At 49.8% G+C, this 22069-nt stretch overlaps 8 protein-coding genes across 8 annotated transcripts; 1 reads left to right on the top strand and 7 right to left on the bottom strand.

Moving 5' to 3' along the window:
- Nucleotides 1–624: 624 nt before the first annotated feature.
- Nucleotides 625–1796, bottom strand: N7520_001409 (uncharacterized protein; the record flags this gene model as incomplete). Its single annotated transcript, XM_057135344.1, has 3 exons — nucleotides 625–1172; nucleotides 1222–1461; nucleotides 1508–1796. 3 exons carry the CDS (start codon nucleotides 1794–1796, stop codon nucleotides 625–627), a joined length of 1077 nt encoding a protein of 358 aa, XP_057001280.1.
- Nucleotides 1797–2659: 863 nt separating this feature from the next.
- Nucleotides 2660–3547, bottom strand: N7520_001408 (uncharacterized protein; the record flags this gene model as incomplete). Its single annotated transcript, XM_057135343.1, has 1 exon — nucleotides 2660–3547. One exon carries the CDS (start codon nucleotides 3545–3547, stop codon nucleotides 2660–2662), a length of 888 nt encoding a protein of 295 aa, XP_057001279.1.
- A 3278-nt stretch (nucleotides 3548–6825) lies between these two features.
- N7520_001407 (uncharacterized protein) lies at nucleotides 6826–7662 on the bottom strand (the record flags this gene model as incomplete). Its single annotated transcript, XM_057135342.1, has 1 exon — nucleotides 6826–7662. The coding sequence occupies one exon, from the start codon at nucleotides 7660–7662 to the stop codon at nucleotides 6826–6828; it is 837 nt and encodes a 278-aa protein (XP_057001278.1).
- A 1403-nt stretch (nucleotides 7663–9065) lies between these two features.
- N7520_001406 (extracellular proline-rich protein) lies at nucleotides 9066–9461 on the bottom strand (the record flags this gene model as incomplete). Its single annotated transcript, XM_057135341.1, has 1 exon — nucleotides 9066–9461. One exon carries the CDS (start codon nucleotides 9459–9461, stop codon nucleotides 9066–9068), a length of 396 nt encoding a protein of 131 aa, XP_057001277.1.
- Nucleotides 9462–11734: 2273 nt separating this feature from the next.
- N7520_001405 (putative Patatin family phospholipase) lies at nucleotides 11735–14216 on the bottom strand (the record flags this gene model as incomplete). Its single annotated transcript, XM_057135340.1, has 3 exons — nucleotides 11735–12953; nucleotides 13009–13853; nucleotides 13914–14216. 3 exons carry the CDS (start codon nucleotides 14214–14216, stop codon nucleotides 11735–11737), a joined length of 2367 nt encoding a protein of 788 aa, XP_057001276.1.
- A 530-nt stretch (nucleotides 14217–14746) lies between these two features.
- On the bottom strand, nucleotides 14747–15769 carry N7520_001404 (uncharacterized protein; the record flags this gene model as incomplete). The annotated part of the gene is made up of 2 exons (XM_057135339.1): nucleotides 14747–15464; nucleotides 15522–15769. The coding sequence occupies 2 exons, from the start codon at nucleotides 15767–15769 to the stop codon at nucleotides 14747–14749; spliced, it is 966 nt and encodes a 321-aa protein (XP_057001275.1).
- Nucleotides 15770–16030: 261 nt separating this feature from the next.
- N7520_001403 (uncharacterized protein) lies at nucleotides 16031–17404 on the bottom strand (the record flags this gene model as incomplete). Its single annotated transcript, XM_057135338.1, has 1 exon — nucleotides 16031–17404. One exon carries the CDS (start codon nucleotides 17402–17404, stop codon nucleotides 16031–16033), a length of 1374 nt encoding a protein of 457 aa, XP_057001274.1.
- Nucleotides 17405–17894: 490 nt separating this feature from the next.
- Nucleotides 17895–21532, top strand: N7520_001402 (proteasome regulatory particle base subunit RPN2; the record flags this gene model as incomplete). The annotated part of the gene is made up of 5 exons (XM_057135337.1): nucleotides 17895–18034; nucleotides 18132–18301; nucleotides 18364–18887; nucleotides 18944–21172; nucleotides 21227–21532. 5 exons carry the CDS (start codon nucleotides 17895–17897, stop codon nucleotides 21530–21532), a joined length of 3369 nt encoding a protein of 1122 aa, XP_057001273.1.
- Nucleotides 21533–22069: the final 537 nt, after the last annotated feature.

Raw genomic sequence — 22069 nt, 5'->3', positions numbered from 1 at the left:
TCAAATTACCCCCATTGGACCCTGAGCCCTTCGACCTCTTGGCGGTGCGTGCTGAAACGCATCGGCCAACCAATCCTAGAGAGTTTGTGGCGGGACGGCAGGCTAAGGTGCGCAGATACGAGGGCTGATCGGTGGTAAGAAGGTTTTGTGTTTATTTTAAGAATGACCATATTTACCTGGGGGCGCCCTGGAGGAAATGATATAAATACATTGCTCTTTCGCTCTGCTCTTTGCTCCTTGCTCTTTTCCCCTTTGTACCTGCTTTTATTCGTCAAAATTCGGATTTTCATGTTCGTTCCTCTATACATTGGGCTTGTTCCAGCCAAGATTATGTTCACTTCGGCTTCCACTTCTGTTGTATTCTCATGACTCTTTCCATTTCTTTAACTTCTCACTTCGCTACTTCAGGTGCAAGGTTCAAGGAATGTCTTCGGGCCAGCTATCATCCAAGATACAGGGGATATATTCATTGCGAAAATCAGATCAGAAACACAAACCAAACGCCATGAATGAAGGGTTAAGGTAACCCAAGAAGCCGATCATTATATACCGTGGTTCGCCTAGGATCTCTCAGGCCTCTTTTGCTGTCTTACGTCCTCTCTTCAACATCGTGCTACATCAGACTCACAGAGCATGCTTCTGGTCCGTGCCAAAAGCATGAGGAGCCTGATCACCCTGAGCAGGAGTTATCTCAGTGGCCTGCTGCTGAATATCCTGCTTGTTGGTATGAATACCATACATCTCATGAGCCTGGCCATACTGCTCATTGAAGCCATTATGTTGTCCGTACCCGGCAGCGTGTGTCTGAGCAAACAACTGGTAGTCAGAATACGCTTGCTGCTGGTGCCACTCTCCCTGCTTGGGTGTGGTGATGGTGGTATCGTTCCAGCGAGCATATAGGTGATCCTGGTACCTGCTCTGGCGGGTGCGCTTTCTACGGTAACGGATGTAGAAGTAGCAGCATGTTCCGATACCGAGACAGATGATGATGAAGGCTAGTACGGGGAGCGCGATCACCAGGCCCAGGTTTACGTGAGAGGAGCTCGAGCCGGGAGTTGTGAGGGATAGGCTTGAAGGGAGGAGAGATTCTACAAAGATTCTCGTTGGGGAGATGTCGAATTCATCGCCGCTGGTTGTTGGGAAGTGGCAGTTGTATCGGATGGATTCGAGGACTGCATCGGTTAGTACGGGTATCATTCATCGCTGACAGGGAAAACATACAGTTTGCCAGGTAGAGTTGGTTGGTTGTGAGATTGTAGCAGAACTCGCACGTGTTGATCACATTGTCTGCGAAGGACGCTGTATCACACCATGCACCCAAGTTATCGACAGTTGGGTCGTTAATCTCAAACTCCACGGCATCTTGGACAGTCCCGCATGCTACTGGACATGGGGAAGAGACATTGGAGATACTCTCGGGGTATCCGAAAACACAGGTCGAGACTGCAAACCGCAAGTTGTCTGTTCCCCGTTAGCGCTGCTATACCCAGTCCATGGAGAAACATACAAAGACCCCAGTTCACATCAGTTTCTCCGGTCGTATCATCCTCAAAGGTACTTTCTAATTCGCAGGAAATGCATTCTTTGAAGTCCTTGCCCTTCGCTGTGCTGTTGTACGCAGCGTCCACGCACGAGATCTCGTCCACGGTCGTGTTTGTCGCCGACCCCCATTTATTACAGCTGTCCGTACATGAGGAGCCAGATGTGACTCTCAAGCCCAGAACAGCGGGAATGAGACAACTCAGCGAGACCGCAAAGGCCAACGCCGACATCCTGGACTGCCAGAGTCCAAGCATGGTCGTCCGTGGATAAGAAACAACAAAGCCGTAGAGCTTGTTCCTCCGCCAAAAGAATGAGAACAAGCGCCCAAGGGTGGCGATCACGGTTTCATGGAAAAGCTGACAGAGAAAGCACAGAAGATGGTATTCGGGAGGAAAACCTTCTTTTTTCAGTGTCCGAGAGCTCTCGGAGTCGGGGTGGAACGATTGAGTGGAGTAACAGTTCTCCAGTCTCAAGGCTGGCAAGAGAGTGATTCCTTATGCAGTGTGAATTGACTTAGTGCCTGTCGAATCAAGCACATCCCTCGCAGGACGACAACTCGGCGCTTAGAGCTCATCGCAGAGAGGCTGGACAGGACCACTTATGAGATTGGTTGCAGACCATCGGTTGGCTGCTGGAGCGGGATCGACCAGTTAGCCTGACTTGAGTGGATCACTTTGGGGCGTGATGAGTGTGATGAAGTTCGATGAGTGATTGGCGAACGGGCGGTTGTGACTGTGACTGTGACACGGAGCTGCATCCTGCATAATGCACGGACTTCAACCCCTCATCTTAGGGAAATCTGGACTTGTTCAATGATTTATCCCTAAAACAAGAATTTGAGAATTTGAGAAATGCTAAACGCCAAGAGTAGAGTACGGTATACAATTTAAAGAGTTGCACTGGAGTTATGCTAATTTATGCCGAATATCTAGTGAAATAACGCAATTCTCGCTTACAGATATTCAATCAAGTGGAACTCTTGGACAAGCAGATTGACTGCCCGAGAAAAGAAATTTAATTCACTAGTTTGTGCATCCAGTGAGGTAGAAGAATCAAAATCGCCGCCCAAGTAAAAACCCGATTCTAAATAGAAGAAAATAATAAAGAGTCCATCAGATCAACCATAGAGCTCATCATACGAAGGTACCATCTCATGTTGAGTTGGCTTTGGAGTTGGCTCGGGTTCCCGAGTCTTTGGACGAGTCACCGGTCGCTTTTCATGTAAATGCATAACGTGCGACGGAATTCGAGGAGTATCAGGTGGTAGAGAAGGAGCAGAGACAGAAGATGTTGCAGTATAGCTTGTACGTCTGGAACTACCAGCAACAGACGAAGCTTGCGTCGTTGCACTTTGGATACTGGTCCGACGCATACGAGATGTAATTGACAGCGCCGGAGATTTCGCGGCAACATCATAAGAGCCGCAATCCTCGCGGCTCACATTTCGTGAGATGGGTATGTCTCCGGTTGGGAAGCCACGATAATTCAACCCACGAGGGTCACCCAAGGTGTCGCGTTCTTCGTCTTCTTCGTCTTCTTCGTCGCAGGATTCCTGGACTAGATCATCCATGCTGTCTCTGCCCTGGGGCTCATCTCGTAATTCGTGTCGCCTATCGCCTATCCCCAGACCCTGGACTGGGGGCCTCTGTATTTTCTCAGGGCGGCGCCGGATCGTTGCATCGAAGTATCCTCTGGGAAAGTTCGTGCGATCGTGGATCGGCTCTGGTGGGATGTTTTGGAGATGGGGATGGAAATCGTTCCATCCGTTTTGTGGTGGAACGGAGGGGGAACCATAGCGTCTTGAATCATCGGGCTTGAGGTGATGAGGGGTCTCTATGGAAGCATTGGCCACAAATCCTGACGCTTGATTCCACTGGTTCCAGGACCCCTCGTTGGGGTAACTGATCGCAGGATCACCCCAGCGGTCATGTAGCTCCGTTGACAGCCTGCGCTTCTTTTTGAACTTCTTCATGAAGCCCGCCATGACTTGGGACAGCTTACCCATCAAAGGAGCTCCAAGAGTAGCACTGCTGCTTGCAGAAGAAAAAAGATACGACTTTTCTCTTTAGTGGGAGGACAGATCACTCCCCAAAGCGATGCTCATTTCAGGGTTGATCAGATTCCTCCCACAGGGACCGTTGAACCGAGGCTCAAAGAACAACAGACTCGAAACCGTCACAAAGGACAGAGAATAGAAAATCGCCGGGCAGACGATGCGCTCGCATAGGTTGATTTTATATCGCGAACAAGAGTCTCCGATGAAAGACTGACAAAGTCCAGCATGTTTTGTTGGCTTATCCCGGAAGAGAGAAGATCTTCCAGATAACTAACTGTTGGTGCTGGAGGGCACAAATCCATCCAGCCAGCGTTGAGGAAATCAGGATTGGAGCCCGGCACAACGGGTCAACCCCTCTGGCGGTGGCTCCCTGGGCGCCACTTGGGACGACGAAGATGCGGAATCTAGCAGCACAGAAGCGGCTCAGGTAGCAATGAGCTAACCACGATCGCGAGAAATGAGTGGATGAGAGAGGCCAACGAGGGCTGTAGTAAAGTGGAAAATGCTTCAACAGCTGCAGTACGGGTGCATATAGGCTTGGCCCAAGAGGGGTAGAGCGAGTGCATGTGCCCGCCCCCAAATTTCATCACCCCGGTTCGTCTGATAGCTTGCTTTCCGGCGCAGGCTTGTGGACAGAGAGCATGGCGAGTCAAGACATGGGTTGCATATAGTATGGATGCGCGTCGTCCGCCGTCTTCTTGGCATGGCGCTTGTTCTGGGATCTGCGCCTGCGCAATATGCCCGGCCATCCAGAAGTGGTCAGGCAAATCAGCCTACTGGATGCATCTGATCGCAGATTGGCCATCAATCCTCTACCGACTGTCTAGGGTTCTTGGAACAAAGCGAGCCGATGAGCGCTAGGGAAGGTACATCCCGCCTGACCATCACTTCGGATGATGGGTCACGCCAAAGGAAGGGTGGTAGGATGAGAGCCATTTCGAACCAGCAGGGATTAGAAGAGGGGGTGGACCCCTCTTGAAGTTGACAAAATGCATGATGTTTCACCATGGCGTATACCCCTGCCACTGCTGCCAGAGTGGGGTTTTCCCGATCCCGCAAAGTGGGGATGTGCGCAGTCACTCAAGACTCAAAGCAAAAGAAGAGTGCAGAAGTGTGGACGAAATATTGGTTCGGAGAAACAAGGTTGATCGGTTGATCGACCCGTTCAGCTTACGCAAGCTAAAGGCTGGAAGAATAATTATTCCCAAGTTATGGGGCAGAAAGACTGGAAAGTGGCACATACACGGTTTCGATCTCCCAAAGTCATCAAGTGGAGAAGCAAACTAGTTACAGTTCGGAGTACGTACGAACATATGAATCACAATGTCATTCGTCCCATAAATAATGTATATAAAATCAAGAAAAATCGATTAAATTAAATGAAATTAAATGAAATAGCTAAATCCTGATTCTGGCAAGATAAACCACTCCTTTAACGCCTTTCCATCATAATGGTCGTCAATATCTCGAGGTACACTTTTAACCGAAATTGGTAATCAGCCGCGAAAGTACAGGCTTCCGGTTCTTTTGACCCGGCATAGGCGGCATAGGTTCAGACCGACTTCTTTCGCGCTCTGATCGAACTCGTTCACCCGCGGCTGGTCGAGATGAATTAGGCATAGCAGATTGTCCTCTTGCAGACGCCACCGAATCAGGCATTCTCGGTGCAAAGTACATGTCCGGTCCAGGTTGGTACATGGAGTTTCTCTGGTGATAATGGGTGGCGCTTAAGTGAGAAGATTGGCCATATCCCGATGGATAAGCAAGCAGGTCCGATGGAATTGAATTGTGTCGAATGGGTTGATACTTGGATGGGTCATAAGTGGGTAGTGGGGGCTGGTCGCAAGAGGATCGCGGATAGGCAGACCGGTGTAAGTCCGGAGCAAAAGATGATAATGGACGAGGATGAGCGGAGCGGGGGCCGGTTGTTGCTCCATAAAGATTGGCTCTGTGTGGTACTTGGACCTGGGGTTGGAGCTGGGGTTGGCCTTGGCTTTGTGCTTTCCTCTTTGCTCTCTCCTTTCGGGAGAAAAGATGCAGGAAACCACCAGTCACTAAAGGGGATATCTTGTTAGCGTTGCATTATCACATTTGCTCTTTAACATACTTGCAGTCAAATTCAACGCCTGCAGTGACCCACGCCAATGACAATCACGTTGGAAAGAGAACTACCCTTGTCCTGAGGAGCTAGTGATCACAGTGCAGAGTCACCAGTAGCTCCAGGGGGAGGAAATGAATCTAATCCCAAAATTAAGCAGGAACGCATAATCATTTCAATAACATCAATGGAAGATCTCTGATATATATGAAAAGCTTGACCCTCACATTAAACTCTGTTTCATAACAACTGAACATTTGAACTATTTTGAGACTCGAAGGTAAACCAAAATAGCATATTAAGTCCCATAATTAGTCCACAATTTACCCCATTTCAGTGACCAACGCATCGTGCCAAGCCAACAGTTACTTAATTCATCTTTAGTCAAAACGCCAAAGTTCATGCAGTAGACCCCTCGTGCATATCCACAAATCACATCCATGCGGCGAAAAACCAACACTCCGAAACTCTTCTGACTGGTCCATTCTAAGCGCTTCGTCCATGTAGCCAATCAAAACCCCCGTACGAACCAACACGATACGATCGATGATCACTTTGTGATCGGCGTGGCTTCTTATCCGGGGAGCTGAGATGTGATGATCCGAATGACAATTTTGCTGGGCTGAAAGACTAGCACATGGTTATACTGTTCCAAATGAATCAGTAACGGTCTCGCATCCTCAAGACCCTGAAGGTCCAGGCTCTCGGGCGTTTTGAATTTATGCATACGCGCGGGAAAATGCCACGTCCTGCTCCGTGCAGAAGGTTCAGCGCAACGCTTTACATATGTACCAATAAAAGAATAATAAATGAGTAAAAATATGGCTAGACCAGATCTGTCGGATATGCCTTGGGTAATTCGGCTCGAACACTGGCCACCGGCAAAGGATCTAACTAATTGTAGGAAGGCGACGCCTAATGCCAATACTTGTGTAACCCGACCGAGGATTAGATGCAAATTCCCATTCTCAATTATGTAGAAAAAATCATGGCGGACGCCGCCATTCTAAACATTTGAACGCCTGAATATGCCAAATTCCCAACGCCGCGCAATGGCAACCAAAATATCCGTAGCCCATAAACCGTAAAACCCATTAAACGTAAAACGTAGACAAGAAACCTCAATTCATCAATCAAAAAGATCTTCCGGGTCAGGAACCATAGCCAGAGTCATAGGCTTCAGTAAAGAAGCCCTCCTCCGATCAGCCGGAACAAAAGGCGAAGTACGTCGCCTCGGCATCATTTCAAAATTGCGCCTCGAACTCGAACTATCCGAGCTATCACCCACACTGGAGCGAAGACTAAAACAGTCATCTTCCTGATGCGAACCCCGTCGACCAAGCCGTTCTTCCAGCGACTCCGTAAACGAGTCTCGTCTACTGAGAGAACTGCGATGGGACATAGCAGACTGGCTGCGCGGAGGCGCTGCGGGGATTTCTTCAAGGTATCTTCCATTCGTGGGGATATACTTGAACGGAGGCGTGGCGACGTTTTGTTTTTCTTTCACCGGCTTTGATTTCTCAGTCGACTCGAGAGGATAGTCTTGACGGATGGGTTTGTAAGCGAAATCAGTCCGCTCTTGGTGAGTGTCTCGTTCTTGCTGTGCTTCTCCCCGAAGGTGTTTAGGGCGTGATGCAAGGCGCACGGAGAGACGACCCGGACGCAAGGCTCCCAGAGAAAGAGAGTTGCGGCGAGAGGTCGATGAGCGGGATGATGCGATCTTGTGGTCTTCATCGATTTCATTTGAGGGGGGGCCAGACTTGTCGGATGGGTGGCAGTGGGGGACGAATCCGGGACCGTAGGTCGTCTGTCTCTCTTCTTGTGCTGGTCGATAAGGGTTGTCGTATTGGTTCCATGATCCCTCTGTGGGGACTGAGATTCCCACGTCTCCCCATCTAGTGTGAAGAGGTCTGGGGGATTCGGGCCTACGAAACAGGCCCAGAGGTTTGTTGACGATGCCGGCCATGGTTGTTGGGGGAATGGCCGAGGGCTCCACGAGCTTAGAAGTATATAAGACTACTCTCCGGTGGGAGAGCAGCAAGGTACATTCGAGCGGAAATATAAATTAATAAAAAAGTAGGAATCTCTTGAAGGAGGGGTAATCGATATTGTGCAACGCGGCTTGTTCAAATACAGAGCGCCACGGCCGGGGCTGACGACAAGGGATCAATAAACCCTGCTGAGAGGGTCTTGGCGGATGATTCCGTGTCCCTCAAGCCTGATAGTCTAGGCTTGAATGCCTGCAGGGTAACAAACACAAATAGTGGGGATGATCTCAGATTGGACACGGTCAGGACAAGGGTTAGAGGGGTCACTGGCCACTTGACTCGCTGCAACTGGTCAGCTGGAGTCAGGATCAAGGCAAACAGAAACAAAAAAAGGCAAAAAACAAAACTTCAATTAGCATCCCTTGCTAATTGAAAGTGGAGGTAGGCCACTATAACTTCAGATAATATCAAAGCAATGAGCAGCGGGAGGCGTTCGGATATAAAGCTTGGGTGAGAGACTTGGCTGATGCTTTTTAGACCTCCCGGCGTGCATAATTTGAGGCGCCGGGAAGCTGCCCGGCTTCGAGGGCAGCTGGACTCAACGAGAGCCAATGGGTATTATGCATTGCCGCTGAACGGTGATGCAACATGGTGGAGACACTATGTGCTTGGCAGTGAAGTTTTTCCTTAATTAGCATACTTAAAATAGCTGCTAATTAGCCTGCATTGGCAAACTGAATTCGGATGTAACACATTAATGCAGGCAAATTAGTTTTATTTTTAGAAAGTAGTAAGCACATTCATTGACATGCAGTTATGATCTTGAGTAATCTACTGCATTGTTTACTTCTGTTTTAAGCATCAAATCCTAAGATTTGTTAAAGTACATCTGGATCTCATGTATACACTGGTTAAGCCGATTAGGAACATATGGCTTCGGGGCAAGTACTCGACTTGATCATGTGTTTTTTAACTACCCTCACCGATACGGTATACTGTACATCTAATATGAAAGGGAGGTAGTACTGGGTACACTTTGGAATTTTCGGTGTGGAAGATAAAGATCCGAGTCTGATAGCCTTGGAGAGAAAACAAATATATTGCCTACATATATGTAGGCACAGGAATGTATTGTGTTTACATAACCATAACGAACTACTGCATTGGTGATCACAGAATAACATTGAAAGTTTCAAACCCATCTATAAGTATCAGTCCATCCAAAGTATATCGCATCCATAATCCTGATCTGATCCAATTTATAACTCAAGACGTGAATATCTGTACAAAGCGTCATGTTTTGACATTTCTACCAGTTAGACTCAACAGCTGCAGGTTGTGTCGGCTCTGGCATACGCTGGTAGTAGCGCGGGAAATTTATTTAGAAGGGAGTGGGGACGGGGCCGGTGGGAGTAGGTCCCGCAGAGCCAGAAGGAGGAGGAGGGGGAGCACCGAATTGACGCTTCTCAAAGCCACCGAGGCCAGGAGTGGGCTCGGGGAAAGGAAGGCTGAAAGAGGAAGGGAAGCCACCGAACTGGCGCTTCTCGAATTCACCGGTAGGCATAGGACCGGGGAAGCTGCTGGGCGTGCCAGAGGGAGGAGTACCAGCGGGAGGGAGACCGCCGAACTGACGCTTCTCGAAGTCGCCGGTAGGCACAGGGCCAGGGAAGCTGCTAGGAGTGCTTGAGGGAGGAGGACCGGAAGGAGGAGGACCCTGGTGAGCGGGGAGAGCGAGGGCACAGCCCATCAAGCCCATAATAGCGAAACCGTACTTCATTATGAAAAGATTGGAAATGATTTTCGAGAAAGAGAGGACGGAATTGGACCAAGAAACACAACCTTGATCAGATGTATAGTGAATGGGGAACAGCAGAAACGGCGGACGGATGCTTCTTTATAAAAGCATGGGTATATAGACTAGAGCCTTAGGTTGCTGGGTCCAAGACTCCTCATGGCTAATGGGAACTCCGAGATCGGGCAATGATCTTAAAATTGGCCTTTTGTCGTGGCTGGCCGCTCCATCAGGAGGCGGGTGTCGATCTCTGGAGCCTGAAGGGTTGGTGGGTCAGGGACGAGACGATAGCCAGAAAGTATAAAAATCGGCGCATTTGATTAGGGTCACGGGTATTTTCCTCGACGACGTATGGCGTGATAGCTGCTGGCCAGACAACCAGACACCGGCTGGTTACCTGTTCCAGGTAAAGAGAATACAGAAAAAGTGGATTCATCCTTGAACGGAAGGAGGCAATCGTATCGTCGCTACGCTTGGAATGCTCCAATGGGCTCCCTGGTACAGCGATAAGGTGACGATCATGTTCCGTGTATATTAGTGATGCCGAGTGGGCTGAGGGATCATGTTTCTCCATCGAAGATCATCAGGGCCGCCTACCGAATTGGGATGGACACGCTCAACAAGCATCCATGGGCCCATTCGAACGAAGTTGTTAGGGCCGAAGAACTTATTATTTCCGAGGAACACACCCTGTTTTTGGATTTCAAGTTTGTTTCTTTACATGTGCAGGAAGATCAGAATCTCATTGGAGTGAAAATCTTCTGCAAGTCTAAAATTGCGCCAGGTAAGGTCCACCGGTGATTTCATAATTGAGACGTTGCCCAGCCACATAAGTTCATGGCTTGTGAGTCTGATCTCATTTTAAATTCCATGAGGTCATTCAGCTTTGCCACACTCTTTTCTGATACAGGGAATGTAACAGGGGAACAGTGCTCAATGTTTTGGGTTCTGCCACGGGAAAAGTGGACAGATATTGAGACCTTGGTAGGAAAATGATCGACGTTTCCACTGATTGATAAAGAGCCCGCCCATGAGTATCGCTGGTACGAGAAGATCAACACTTTGTGGAACCTGCTCGGCAGCAAGTTGACTGTTTGGTATTCTGAAAGGGACTGGAAACCAGTTCCCTTCCAAGGCTCATGGTAATTTCTTCCAAATAGCACGTAAACAACACATCAAGATAGAGTCTGAGAGCTTCAAATGATGGTGGGGGGTCTGGAATATGATCCTCCGTGTGATTCGCTCCTTTGAGATGAGGAGTTTAGAAACACTCGCGGAACAGACCCTGTTTCATTGCGATCTGACAAGACTGGCTCGAGGACGTGGTCCAGTATTTCGACTTTTCCCTGAATCGTCGTCGTCAGCCTTCATTTCTTCGGGAATAGCGTGAGTGGGTCCTTGCAGTCTAAACCTTTCAAGGTATTTTTTAGCTCCATTTGTGGGTCCATGACTTCAGGGATCGTCTGGGGGCCCAGAGGTTGATCCAACCCATTCTGCAGGCGGTTACGGTGAAAATAAGAAGAATCTATCGAATAAGAAGAAAAGGAGAAACACACGTGGCGTGCCAGCCGCCTTGAGGTAGGATATGAGTAATAGTAACCGCGGCTTCCTGCATGGCTTGTATCAGATAATTTTTCACCAACTACGGAGTACAATGTCGATGCTTCCCCTTCCTGGATTGCCGAACTCCACTCACGACCTTTCTTTGGCCACTGCCCGGGCGCAGGGTCGCCAAGTTTTTCTGTCGATGCACACCTTTGAATGAATGTACTGTAGGCCATGTTCTCCCCCTGAAGCTCGGTCCCTTGATCAAAAAGAGCTTAGCCTCTCCATGGAAAAGGCGCCAAGGGCGGAAAAGCTCGTACAGATGACTTGAATTGTCATGCCGATCTAGACTCAATGAGATTATTCTTTGACTAAAGTTAATAATCTAGAAACCTTATTATGTACATGGTCAAGGCTCATATCTGTCATGCCTTAAATATTTGTGGGGGCTTTGCGAGACGTCTAATATCAAGAAGATGGTGTCCCGAGATTTGACATTCACGGGGTCATGAAGCAGCAAGTCGTAGCAGTCACTTAGCAAGTAAAGTGATATGCAGTGGATTGTGGCCGTCCGGGGGGCTTGAGGTTAAGGGAGATATTGGATTTGTTTGGCGTACGTAACCACCGAGGGAAGTTGCTCGGGGAAAAGTCCGCCAAGATCTACTGGCAGCCTGATTGTTTCTCAAATCACGGTTGGTTGGGTGTAAAGGAAACTAGTGGTGCGGTTTACGCACAATAGAATCAGGAGAGCTCGGATGAACCGTCGGCGTCATGCTAAGTAGGTGACGGGATGAAGGTGACAAGGCCATGGAGATATCTCGAGCCGACGGTCCCAATACCTGCTTGGGAGAACCCTGTCGGACGGAGACGGACCGTTGTGACCTGCCAGAGAAAGATGATCGCCGGGATCGGGCAGGAGAGTGCGTTCCTTCGTGGGACGGTGCATCCCAGGAATCTCTGGCCTGAGGTTGCCGAGGGCGACCAGGGAAGAAAAACTCAGGCTCCTCCTCTCCATCGCTACCAGAACCAATTGCAAATATCCCGCCGCCAAATGATATTGAAGATCGTCGGTTGTGGGCCTTTGGGGGAGGCGGCGCGGAGATTAAATTATTGGAAAAAAAATTTTGTGGGTTTTCAAGTGACACAGTGCTCCGTGCCTTTCGAAGTCTTCGCCCTGGTTGACTTCGCGATGCACCTCTTGACCGTCTTCTCTCTAACTCGTGGCTGTGAGAGCTCCTCCTGCGATGATGCAGACGTCCCCGGTTAGCACTGCTGTCTACTGGGTCGGGTGGGTGTTGAAGGGAGCCTTGTATACGCAAGTCTACTTGACCCGGGCTGAAAGCCACACGGGCCCGCATCTGCTGAATGGCTTGATCAAGGGCAAGTTCAATTGCACAGTGGTTTCGAAGACGGCTTAGCCGGGGCCATGTTGCTCGTTCACCACTCAGACAAGCCTCGAGCATGAACTCCGTGGTCGGATTCTCCAAGATCCGTGGGAAGTTGGAGGAAATCAATTCAGGGTAGATATTAATATCGCCACTGTACTTCTGATTCACAATCGACGCAATTTTGGTCATGGATGTTGGGAAGATACCGAGCTCTAGCAAGACGTTCATTCGGTGCAACACCTCGTCCTTCGCCAGGTGCGTCATTGTGTTTACCCACCGAGGCAGGAACGATGACCCCTGGAGGTCCTTGATCGGGCCATCTTCCTTGGGTAAAAACGGTACGACATGGGGATTAACCTGTGACACAATAAAATGGTTCACATTGAACATCTCGGATAATCGTGTCATCGGAAGATCTCCATCAACCGAGCCATCGATATATTCCCTGTGTAGATCATTCCATGGAACTGGTAATCCCGTCATGGGATCCTTGGCCATCAGGGTGTATGGCCTAAAGACTAATGGTACAGAGCAGGACACAGCTCTGTAATTGTGTCAGGTGAATCATTCGCGCCAAATCGAAGGGGTTCGAGACTTACACTGCAGACCAGATCATGACATTCGGGGCAGAAATGTAATTTAGCAGTCGCGGGAGCTCATACATGCCAGCACTTGATACGCAGATGTTCAAAATTCTCCGCGTTCGATTGTATGCCTCTTGGAAGGTGATGTCTCCCAGCCAAGCTCGCATGGTATTTGCCAGATGGGAGATGTCGAGAAAAGAGCCAAACTTCAAAAATCGCGCGACCTTTTGAAAAATGTTCTCTTCACGTCCTGCTTCGTTGAAAACGTCAAATTTACCGTGCGCGTAGGTGTCAAGAAGCCCTGGCAGTTCATCATCTTTGCGGGTGCAAAATACAGCACACACAATACTGCCCGCTGACGCGCCGGATATAATGCGAGGAATGAGGTTGGCCTCGTATAACGCCTTGAGCACACCGATATGATTCATACCAAAGGTAGCACCTCCGGAGAAGAGCAGCGCGCTGCGACCAAATGCTTGCCGGGCTGCCAGCAGCTGATCCAGGATATACTTCAACTCCAGCCCATCACAGCGATTATGTACCGACAAATCTACCAAGTTCGTGATTGTATCTAGCGCTGTGGTGATATATCGATCGATCAAATCCTTAGTCCCGATATGCGAGTGGCGATAGAGAGACGCGTTGCTCATCTTCCCCAGGTCCCGACTGAGCGCGGTCCGGACTAGGAAAAGCATCCGGCTCACATCACAGCTGATGCGCGCCTCCTCCAGCTCCCGCAGCCGTTCCTGCACCAACTGAGGATGGTAGTCAGGGCATTCAAAAGCCTGTTTCCAGGCGTTGTTGTCTTCTAGCACGTCGAGCTCATTGGCGCAGCTACACCATTCCTCGTACGACACTGCCTGCAGCCGAAATCACGATTAGCACGGTGACGCAACAGATGCGACCGCCCGTCCAGGTACCAGTCCAAATGCTACGGGCTGCCACGCTTGGGATGAAAAATGACTGACATGTTTTATTTTCAAATAAAGCACCTGTTTCCGATCTTCAATGTCCGCCAGTTGCTTCCGCTCCTCAGCCGAAGGTCCACCGCGATAGGCACCAAGGGTATCGCCGGCCCAGTTCCACGAGTCCTTGACAATTGAAGAGACCGCGGGGATAGAGATGGCTTTGTGCAGGGATCGACGAGGTGGCGAAGGAATGCGATCCGAGTCACGATTGGAATAGCATTTTGAGACTATTGCGGAGTCACCCAATACCGACATCGAAGGTTTGTGCATCGGGATCGCGCCATCCGGGATCTGAGATGCTTAAAGACCAGTATAGATATTAAATAGATACCAGACATATAAAGGTGAAAAGCGAAAAGCAAAAAAGAAGAGATGAAGACCAAGGGCGGTCTGAAGAACGTCACGGGGACCAACTGTAATCCACCCGATGACCCCAACTTACCCCGGTCTTGCCCCAATGTGGGTTCCCCACGCTTACAATTTTAGGTTGCAATTTACATTACGGGGAATGTGGAACTGATTTTTCTGTGATAGATAATGCATGTGTTCAAATGACCTTATAAGTTGCTATGATCTCATTCACGAAAGATGTTCACATGCATTGCATGTGAGAGCGGGACACTTTTTTACGCCACGATTATGGAAATGCAGGGCATCATTCCGTAGATCTTGGTTAGGCTCTTACCAGGATTCAAAGCCATATAGAGTTCAGTTACCTTATTATACAAGGAAATGAATTTATTTATCAAATGATTTGAATCAAATCAAATCAAATCATGCCAAATTTACATTGTATATCCACGGAGCCAGTCCCGCAGTATCTCCCTCGCCTCATGCTCCACTCCATCTTCTCGCCAAAAATGCCCCGCGCCTTCAATCTCACACCCCCTGAACTGACTATGCGGCATGCGGCCCAACTCGGCTGACCACCGCCGCAGTTTACCTACAGAAGTGAATGTGTCATCATCCCCGAACAAAGCCAGTGTCCGGTGCACACTCAGCTGGTCGGCTGGACGAGCGGGTCGGGCTTGACTCGCCTGAGCTGATCTTCCCCCCACTTGTACTGAGAGCGTGGTAAATGCCGTCAGGAAAGAACTTACTGGAGGCAGTAGGGGTGACACAAGAAGATAAGAGATCGAGGTTGACGCGCGCAACCCGTCATCGTCCTCTAGCCTTGTTACAGAATCTGGTATTGTCGCTGCAGCGATCTTCCTTGCCTCTCTGCAAATCTGATCAATGGGAGTACCTGGAGATATACTACCGGTTCCAGTGCCAAGTTGAAATAGGTCAATCATGACATCAAGCGTTGGGGCATTCGAGGCGATCATGGATCCGTAGGAGTATCCACCGAGTATGAGATCGATATCTCGGCCCCGGTTAATCTCTGTCTGGATAGGTTTCAAAGCATGCAGGTAGTATAGCATGAATCCATAAAATGAAGTATAATCGCCCAGTTCGGGTTTGGCGGTCCAGCTAGTCTGTCCCTCGGACCCTCCAGCTCCCCTGAATTGTATTAGCCCATCGACCCTCCAACCAGAGAAATGTAAAATAGCGTGTTACCGGAAGTTGAACGTTCCCACGATAAAGCCTGCATTCAAAAGCTCGCCACCGATAAAACTGACCACGGGATCATTGTAGCTGCCACCCAGTGTTGCATAGGGATGGGCGAAGATTGCTCCCTGGATGTGCCTGGGGGTCGTTGACTCTATATTTTCATAGTGCCGGGGAAGATAAACACGACATTCGAGCTGACGCCCATCATGGACCGAAGGAATAAGAAAGGAAAAAGTAGGTCGGGATAGATGCATCAAGGATTGATAGGACTCCCCTTACGTCTCTCTGAACTTCAAATGCGAGCACCTAGGCAGAGTGCGTGACGAAGCTTGAAAGTTCAAAGGTGGTTCAGTTCCAAACGTTGAGTTGGACGTTCCAGCTTCCGCCCGAGTTACTAATTCCCTCCACTTAGGTATTCAAAACTTGTACCTGTATTCGAAAGTAAACTTTGTTTGAAAAGGAAATATGAATGTTTATTAAATTGATAACTAGGTGTATAAATATATGTCATGACTTCATGATTCAAGGAGCCATGCTGGATCGGGCTCGTCATCTTCTGACCTGGATGCTGTGTCTGTATGCTGTTCATCCCCATCCTTTAATAAATCAGCTGGTGGATCAGCATCGTCGTTATCTAACAGATCCACATGAGCCTCTGCATGCTCGCTCGGGGCTTCATCGGCGTGAGCTTGTTGAGAAGACGAGGCAGAGGCGACCGGCGCCTCAGCCTCGGGCGCAGGCAAGCCAAAGGCGGGAAGTAGCATGGTCTTTGCTTCTCGAAGAGCTTCCAGCTCTGCTGCAATGCAACAGACAAGAAGTCTCCAATCCTTCTCTTCAGCATGTTCTAAGTGGGACTCCAGCCGCTGTGTGGTTTGCTCCAGATCAGCCGAGACGCTGGCTGCCACTTCGTCCTTGCTATCCCCAATTTGTGCACCGTTTGTTGCCTGCATATCCAACTGCATATAACGGCGCATATATCCTCTTAGTCGTTTCTCAAAGCCAGACACGTCCGCCATGGCTTGCTTCCATACTCCACCTCCTTCTTCCAGCGCCAAGATCTCGGCATCTACCTCTTGTTGTCTCGTATGCAAAACCTCCTGTTCTTGTTTCCAAAGCTCTTGGGCCATCTCAAGCGTCCGGCGTTTGGGATTCAATGAGTATAATGTGGATTCGCTAGATTGTCGCGAGAGGGGCTGAACCTGGGGATCACGGAGGTAATTTCGGATGTCTGACTGCACGAGGGACAAGGATTCAGTGTAGGAGGATAATTTAGCGTCAACCGAGTTCTCGATTTCCGCGATTTCGCAGACGAGATGCCTGTGCGTGGCCTTCATTTCTAACAGCTTGGTCTCCAGTTCATGTATGTCAGTCTCGAGGCCCGTAGCCTCCTCTTGAAGCTGCTTAACGCGCTGACTCCGTCGGTCATTGTGTATCATAGATATAGCTTCTTCCAGACCGTTTCGCCTCGATGTAAAACCTTGGATCTTGTGAAGGGCATTTTCTCTCTCATCTAATTGGGACAAGAGGATTTCTCGCTCTTCTTCGCGTAGCTTCAGTAGATCATAGATCGACTGGAAGATGCCTTCTCGTGCAGCTCTTAGTCCAATCTTCTTGGGTCGGGGCTGTCTTGCGGGAGTTGTAGAGGGGGACCGCGACCGACCAGTTTTGGAGGAGGTTGGTGTGAAGCTTGCCTCAGAGGTATCGTCTGGTTGGGACTGAGAAAGTCCAGAAAGTAATCCCTCACTTTGTGCGTCAATTAGAGTCTGGAGGGAACGTTGGATGTGCTTTGACTGTCGTTCAATATAGAGCAAGGGGTCGTGATGGTATGTGGAAGCTGCTGCAGGTACCGGGGGCAGCCGTTCATCTCGAAACGGGAGTAGAATGGACATGATGAACAGAAAGACCAGAAGCCGCAGATATTTCCCAAAGAAACCTTTGTCCTGCAAATTTCTCAGGGGAGGAAGAGGGATTTAAACGTCAGCCATGGTCATGATCTACTTAATAGAAGAAGCACCAGACCTCCCTTCGTTCGCGGCCAGCTGATGTACATATCACGTGACCGTACAGTCAGCTCCGTTGACGTTGTCGGGTCTCGCGCCTGCAAAGCTTCCGCTGTCTGCTTCCAGCTTCCATTTGTACCTCCACGTCATTTCATCGTGTCTTTTCCCTTATCTTCATTTTTGTGCCTCCTGCCATCGTATTGCTCGGGGTTCAAATATCATAACTTTTCGACTTTGTCTGTGCCCTGGGGCTTGCTCGCTGTCTGCCCCCAAAGCTCCCTCTCGGGTGACATTGCTTCGTCACATCGACAACAACATCATTATTGAAGCCTGAGCTTCATCTAACACATCTAGGCGCCCGCCGTCTCACACAATCAAGATGGTCGGAGTTATCTCGGCCGCCGGTCTGGTTGGCTTCCTCTCCGAGCCAGACCACGAGCTCAAGGTGTATGCCTTGAAGTCATTAGATTCACAGATCGACCTGCTTTGGACCGAGGTTGTGAACGCAGTTCCTGAGATGTAAGTTGCTAGCGTAGACGAAATTCTGACCTTGATCGCGTTCGATGCGATCTTGTCCGGGATCCTCATTTTACTTGTGCTGACGACATCTCTCCAGTGAGGCCCTATACGAAGATGAATCATTCCCAGAACGCGAACTGGCCGCTCTGGTTGCCTCGAAGGTGTACTACCATCTCCAGGAATATAATGAGAGTATGGTTCTTGCTCTGGGTGCAGGCAAGCTGTTCAAGCTTGACAATGGTGGCGAATATGAGGAGACAATCATCGGTAAGCCAAACCATCGGCGATTGTATCTGTATGCCAATCTAACAAATCAATTCGTCGCTTAGCAAAATGCGTCGATACCTTCATCTCTTTATCTGCCGCCCAGAACCCGACCTCCGGTGATCACTCCGCCCACCTGAACCAGTCCTTCCCTGCATCTGGCGAAGGTGCCACAAGCACATCAGCAAGCCTGACCTCTCCGATCACACCATTCTCCAAGTCTGCTTTGCCTTCGAAGTCCTTGCTATCACGCCAAGAGGTCCCTGGCATCGACGCCGCTCACCCTGGAGGCGATGACATCAGCATTCAACACGAGGACAGCCCACTTATTTTGAAGCGTGGTGTTCAGGGTCAACTACAGGCTATTATTGAGCGATTGTTCGAAGAGTGCTTCCGCCAGAAGCGCTACCGCCAGGTCATTGGAGTCGCCATCGAGGCCAAGAGCTTGGATGTTCTCCGTATGGCTATCATCCGTGCTAGCGAAGATGAGAAGAAGCAGCAGGGTGAATCTCGTCAGAGTGAGGAGCTCATGGAATACGTGCTGGATATTTGCATGGGAATTGTCCAAGAGCGGGCGTTCCGAAGCGAGGTTTGTTCAGTCATTTCCTTGACACGGCGAGCAGTGCTAACTAGTTCACCATTTAGATTCTGAAACTTATTCTCGAGCTTCTGAACGAGATCCCTGCACCTGATTATTTCTCCATCGCGAAATGTGTTGTTTACCTTAATGAACACTCGATGGCATCCGTTATTCTTCGCCAACTCGTCGAGAAGGGCGACCCACGGTCTTTGGCTGTCGCCTACCAGATTTCTTTTGACCTTTATGACAACAGTACCCAGGAGTTCCTCCAGAAAGTTCGCCAAGAGATCGCCGAGCTTGTACCAGAAAACGAGGCCGACAAGGAGAACACACATGCAGAGGCTAACGAGTCGGACCCGCTGCTCGAGAACCAGTCTATCTCCATCTCCCGGCAATCGGGCGAAGATGATGAGCAACGCACTGCATTTAAAAACATCCTTGCCATTCTGGATGGTATCAAGACCATTCAGTTGAACTTGGAATTCCTCTACCGGAACAACAAAGCAGATATCGCTATTTTGAATAAGGTCCGCGATAGCCTTGAGGCTCGGAATTCTATCTTCCACACTGCCGTTACACTCTCAAATGCTTTCATGCACGCCGGAACTACTCACGACAAGTTCTTCCGTGATAACCTGGATTGGCTGGGCAAGGCTGTTAACTGGTCCAAGTTCACCGCCACTGCTGCTCTAGGTGTTATCCACCGTGGCAACTTGAGTCAGGGTCAAAAGCTTTTGCAGCCTTACCTGCCCCGCGAGCATATTGCTGGCGTCGGTGGATCGGGCTCCGTATACAGCCAGGGTGGTTCTCTTTACGCTTTTGGCCTAATCTACGCCAATCACGGTGGTATGGCTGTGGATCTCATCCGTGACCACTTCAAGAAGGCTACCGAGGAGGTTGTTCAGCATGGCGGTGCCCTTGGTTTGGGTGTGGCAGGTATGGCTACTGGTGACGAGGGTATCTACGAAGACCTCCGAAATGTTCTCTACACTGATTCTGCTCTTAACGGTGAGGCAGTTGGTCTTGCCATGGGTCTCGTCATGCTGGGCACTGGCAACATGAAGGCGTTGGAGGATATGATTCAATACGCCCACGACACTCAGCACGAGAAGATTGTTCGCGGCCTGGCTATGGGTATGGCTTTGATCATGTACGGTCGCCAGGAAGGTGCTGATGAGCTGATCAACGGTCTTCTTGGGGATCCTGACCCAACTCTCCGCTACGGTGGTATCATGACCATCGCTCTGGCCTACTGTGGCAGCGGCAGCAACAAGGCTGTCCGCAAGCTGCTCCACGTTGCCGTCAGCGATGTCAACGATGATGTTCGCCGAGTGGCAGTTATGAGCTTGGGTTTCATTTTGTTCCGCAAGCACCAGAGTGTTCCCCGTATGGTTGAGCTGCTCTCCGAATCTTACAACCCTCACGTCCGTTACGGTGCCGCCATGGCTCTTGGTATCTCTTGTGCGGGAACTGGATTGGATGAGGCTATTGATCTTCTGGAGCCTATGCTCAAAGACTCAACAGACTTTGTCCGCCAGGGTGCTTTGATCTCCCTTGCCATGGTTCTTGTCCAGCAGAACGAGGCGATGAACCCTCGCGTTACCAGCCTGCGGAAGTCCATGATGAAGATGTTGGGTGACCGTCATGAGGATGCGATGGCTAAGTTTGGATGTGCGGTGGCCCTCGGCATCATTGATGCCGGTGGTCGCAACTGCACTATCAGCCTGCAGACTCAGACCGGCAATTTGAACATGCCTGGTATCGTCGGTGCTGCTGTTTTTGTTCAGTACTGGTACTGGTTCCCTCTTACTCACTTCCTGTCCCTCAGTTTCACCCCAACCTCTGTGATCGGTGTCGACCAAAAGCTGGAAGTACCAAACTTCAAGTTCCACAGCAATACTCGCCCCAGCCTGTTCGACTACCCCCCAGAGCAGCAGGTGAAGCATGAAGAGGCTCCGAAGATGGTCAAGACAGCCGTTCTTTCCACAACTGCCCACGCCAAGCGCCGTGCCCAGCGTCGGGAGAAAGAAGCCCGCCGTGAGAGCATGGACATCGATCAGACACCCACCACACCTAAGGTATCAGACCAGCTGCCTGAGAAGATGGATACTGATGAGAGTGTCCCCAAGGAGGGAGAAGAGGGTAAAGACGGAGAGAAGACCACTGGAGAGGGCCAGAAGAAGAAGGCGGAGCGGGAGAAGGTTGGATACGAGTTAGACAATATGTCAAGGGCATTGCCTGCACAGCTTAAATACCTTACTTTCCCCGACCCGCGGTATGAGCCAGTCAAGCGGGTATGTCGTGTCACGCCTGATATCAATAGTGCCCAAGCTAACTTTGTTCTACAGCCTACCGGTGGTGTTGTTGTTGTCCTCGACAAGCAGCCAGAAGAGCCCCGCGATATTATTGAGCTGAAGGCCAGCAAGGAGCAAAGGCAACCAGCCCCCCCTGCCGAGACTCTACAGGATCGCCTTCAGGTCGCCATGGACAATGCTTCTCTGCAGACCCCTCAACGGGCTGGCATGTCGGATAATGCTGCTGGCGCTGCGGCGGCCGCAGGTGTCCTGACCGCTATTGATGAGGATGAAGAGGGTGCGGAGGATGCGCCTCTTCCAAATGATTTCACATACGAGTCAGATGGGGGAGATGAGTAGAAGGGTTCTGCAATATAAGCCCTTTTGACGTTGGATGTATTACTAGAGCTGTCAGGATTTTTCGGTTCCTGATATAGTAGTGCGGCTTCTGCCGCTTGTCATATGAAGTGAACCTTTCATTTTTGCTACATTGGAAAGTTGTAAAGACTGAAGAGATTAAGGTTTAGATGAAGCCAGTCAACCTTGTAGTCTTGAGGTTGGTCCAATGTACCTTCCATACAAGTTCCAGTGCCTATTCCGGTACCTACTTGGAAAGACTTATCTATGGAAATCTGGGCAACTTCAAAGTGATCATGATATACATAGCTCCATCGAATGTACATACTTCCGTGATCATCGGGGCCGATTTACTCAGTTCAGGTCTTCACATGCGCGACCGATTAGATAAGCCAATCGCCTCGGCATTTTTGTTTGCGATGACGCACATTTAACCAATCATGCGGCGGGCTTACGGCGATGACCGATTTGATCATCGGCCGAGGACCACCTGAAGACCAAATTCATACCGTCAAGCACAAGCTATAGCTATTACTCCGA

This window comes from Penicillium odoratum (assembly GCF_028828045.1).
Source record: "Penicillium odoratum strain IBT 22623 chromosome Unknown utg000001l_segment0_segment0, whole genome shotgun sequence".
Classification (NCBI taxonomy): domain Eukaryota; kingdom Fungi; phylum Ascomycota; class Eurotiomycetes; order Eurotiales; family Aspergillaceae; genus Penicillium; species Penicillium odoratum.
Note: the sequence above shows the minus strand (reverse complement) of the source record. Positions and strands in the feature narration are given on the sequence as shown.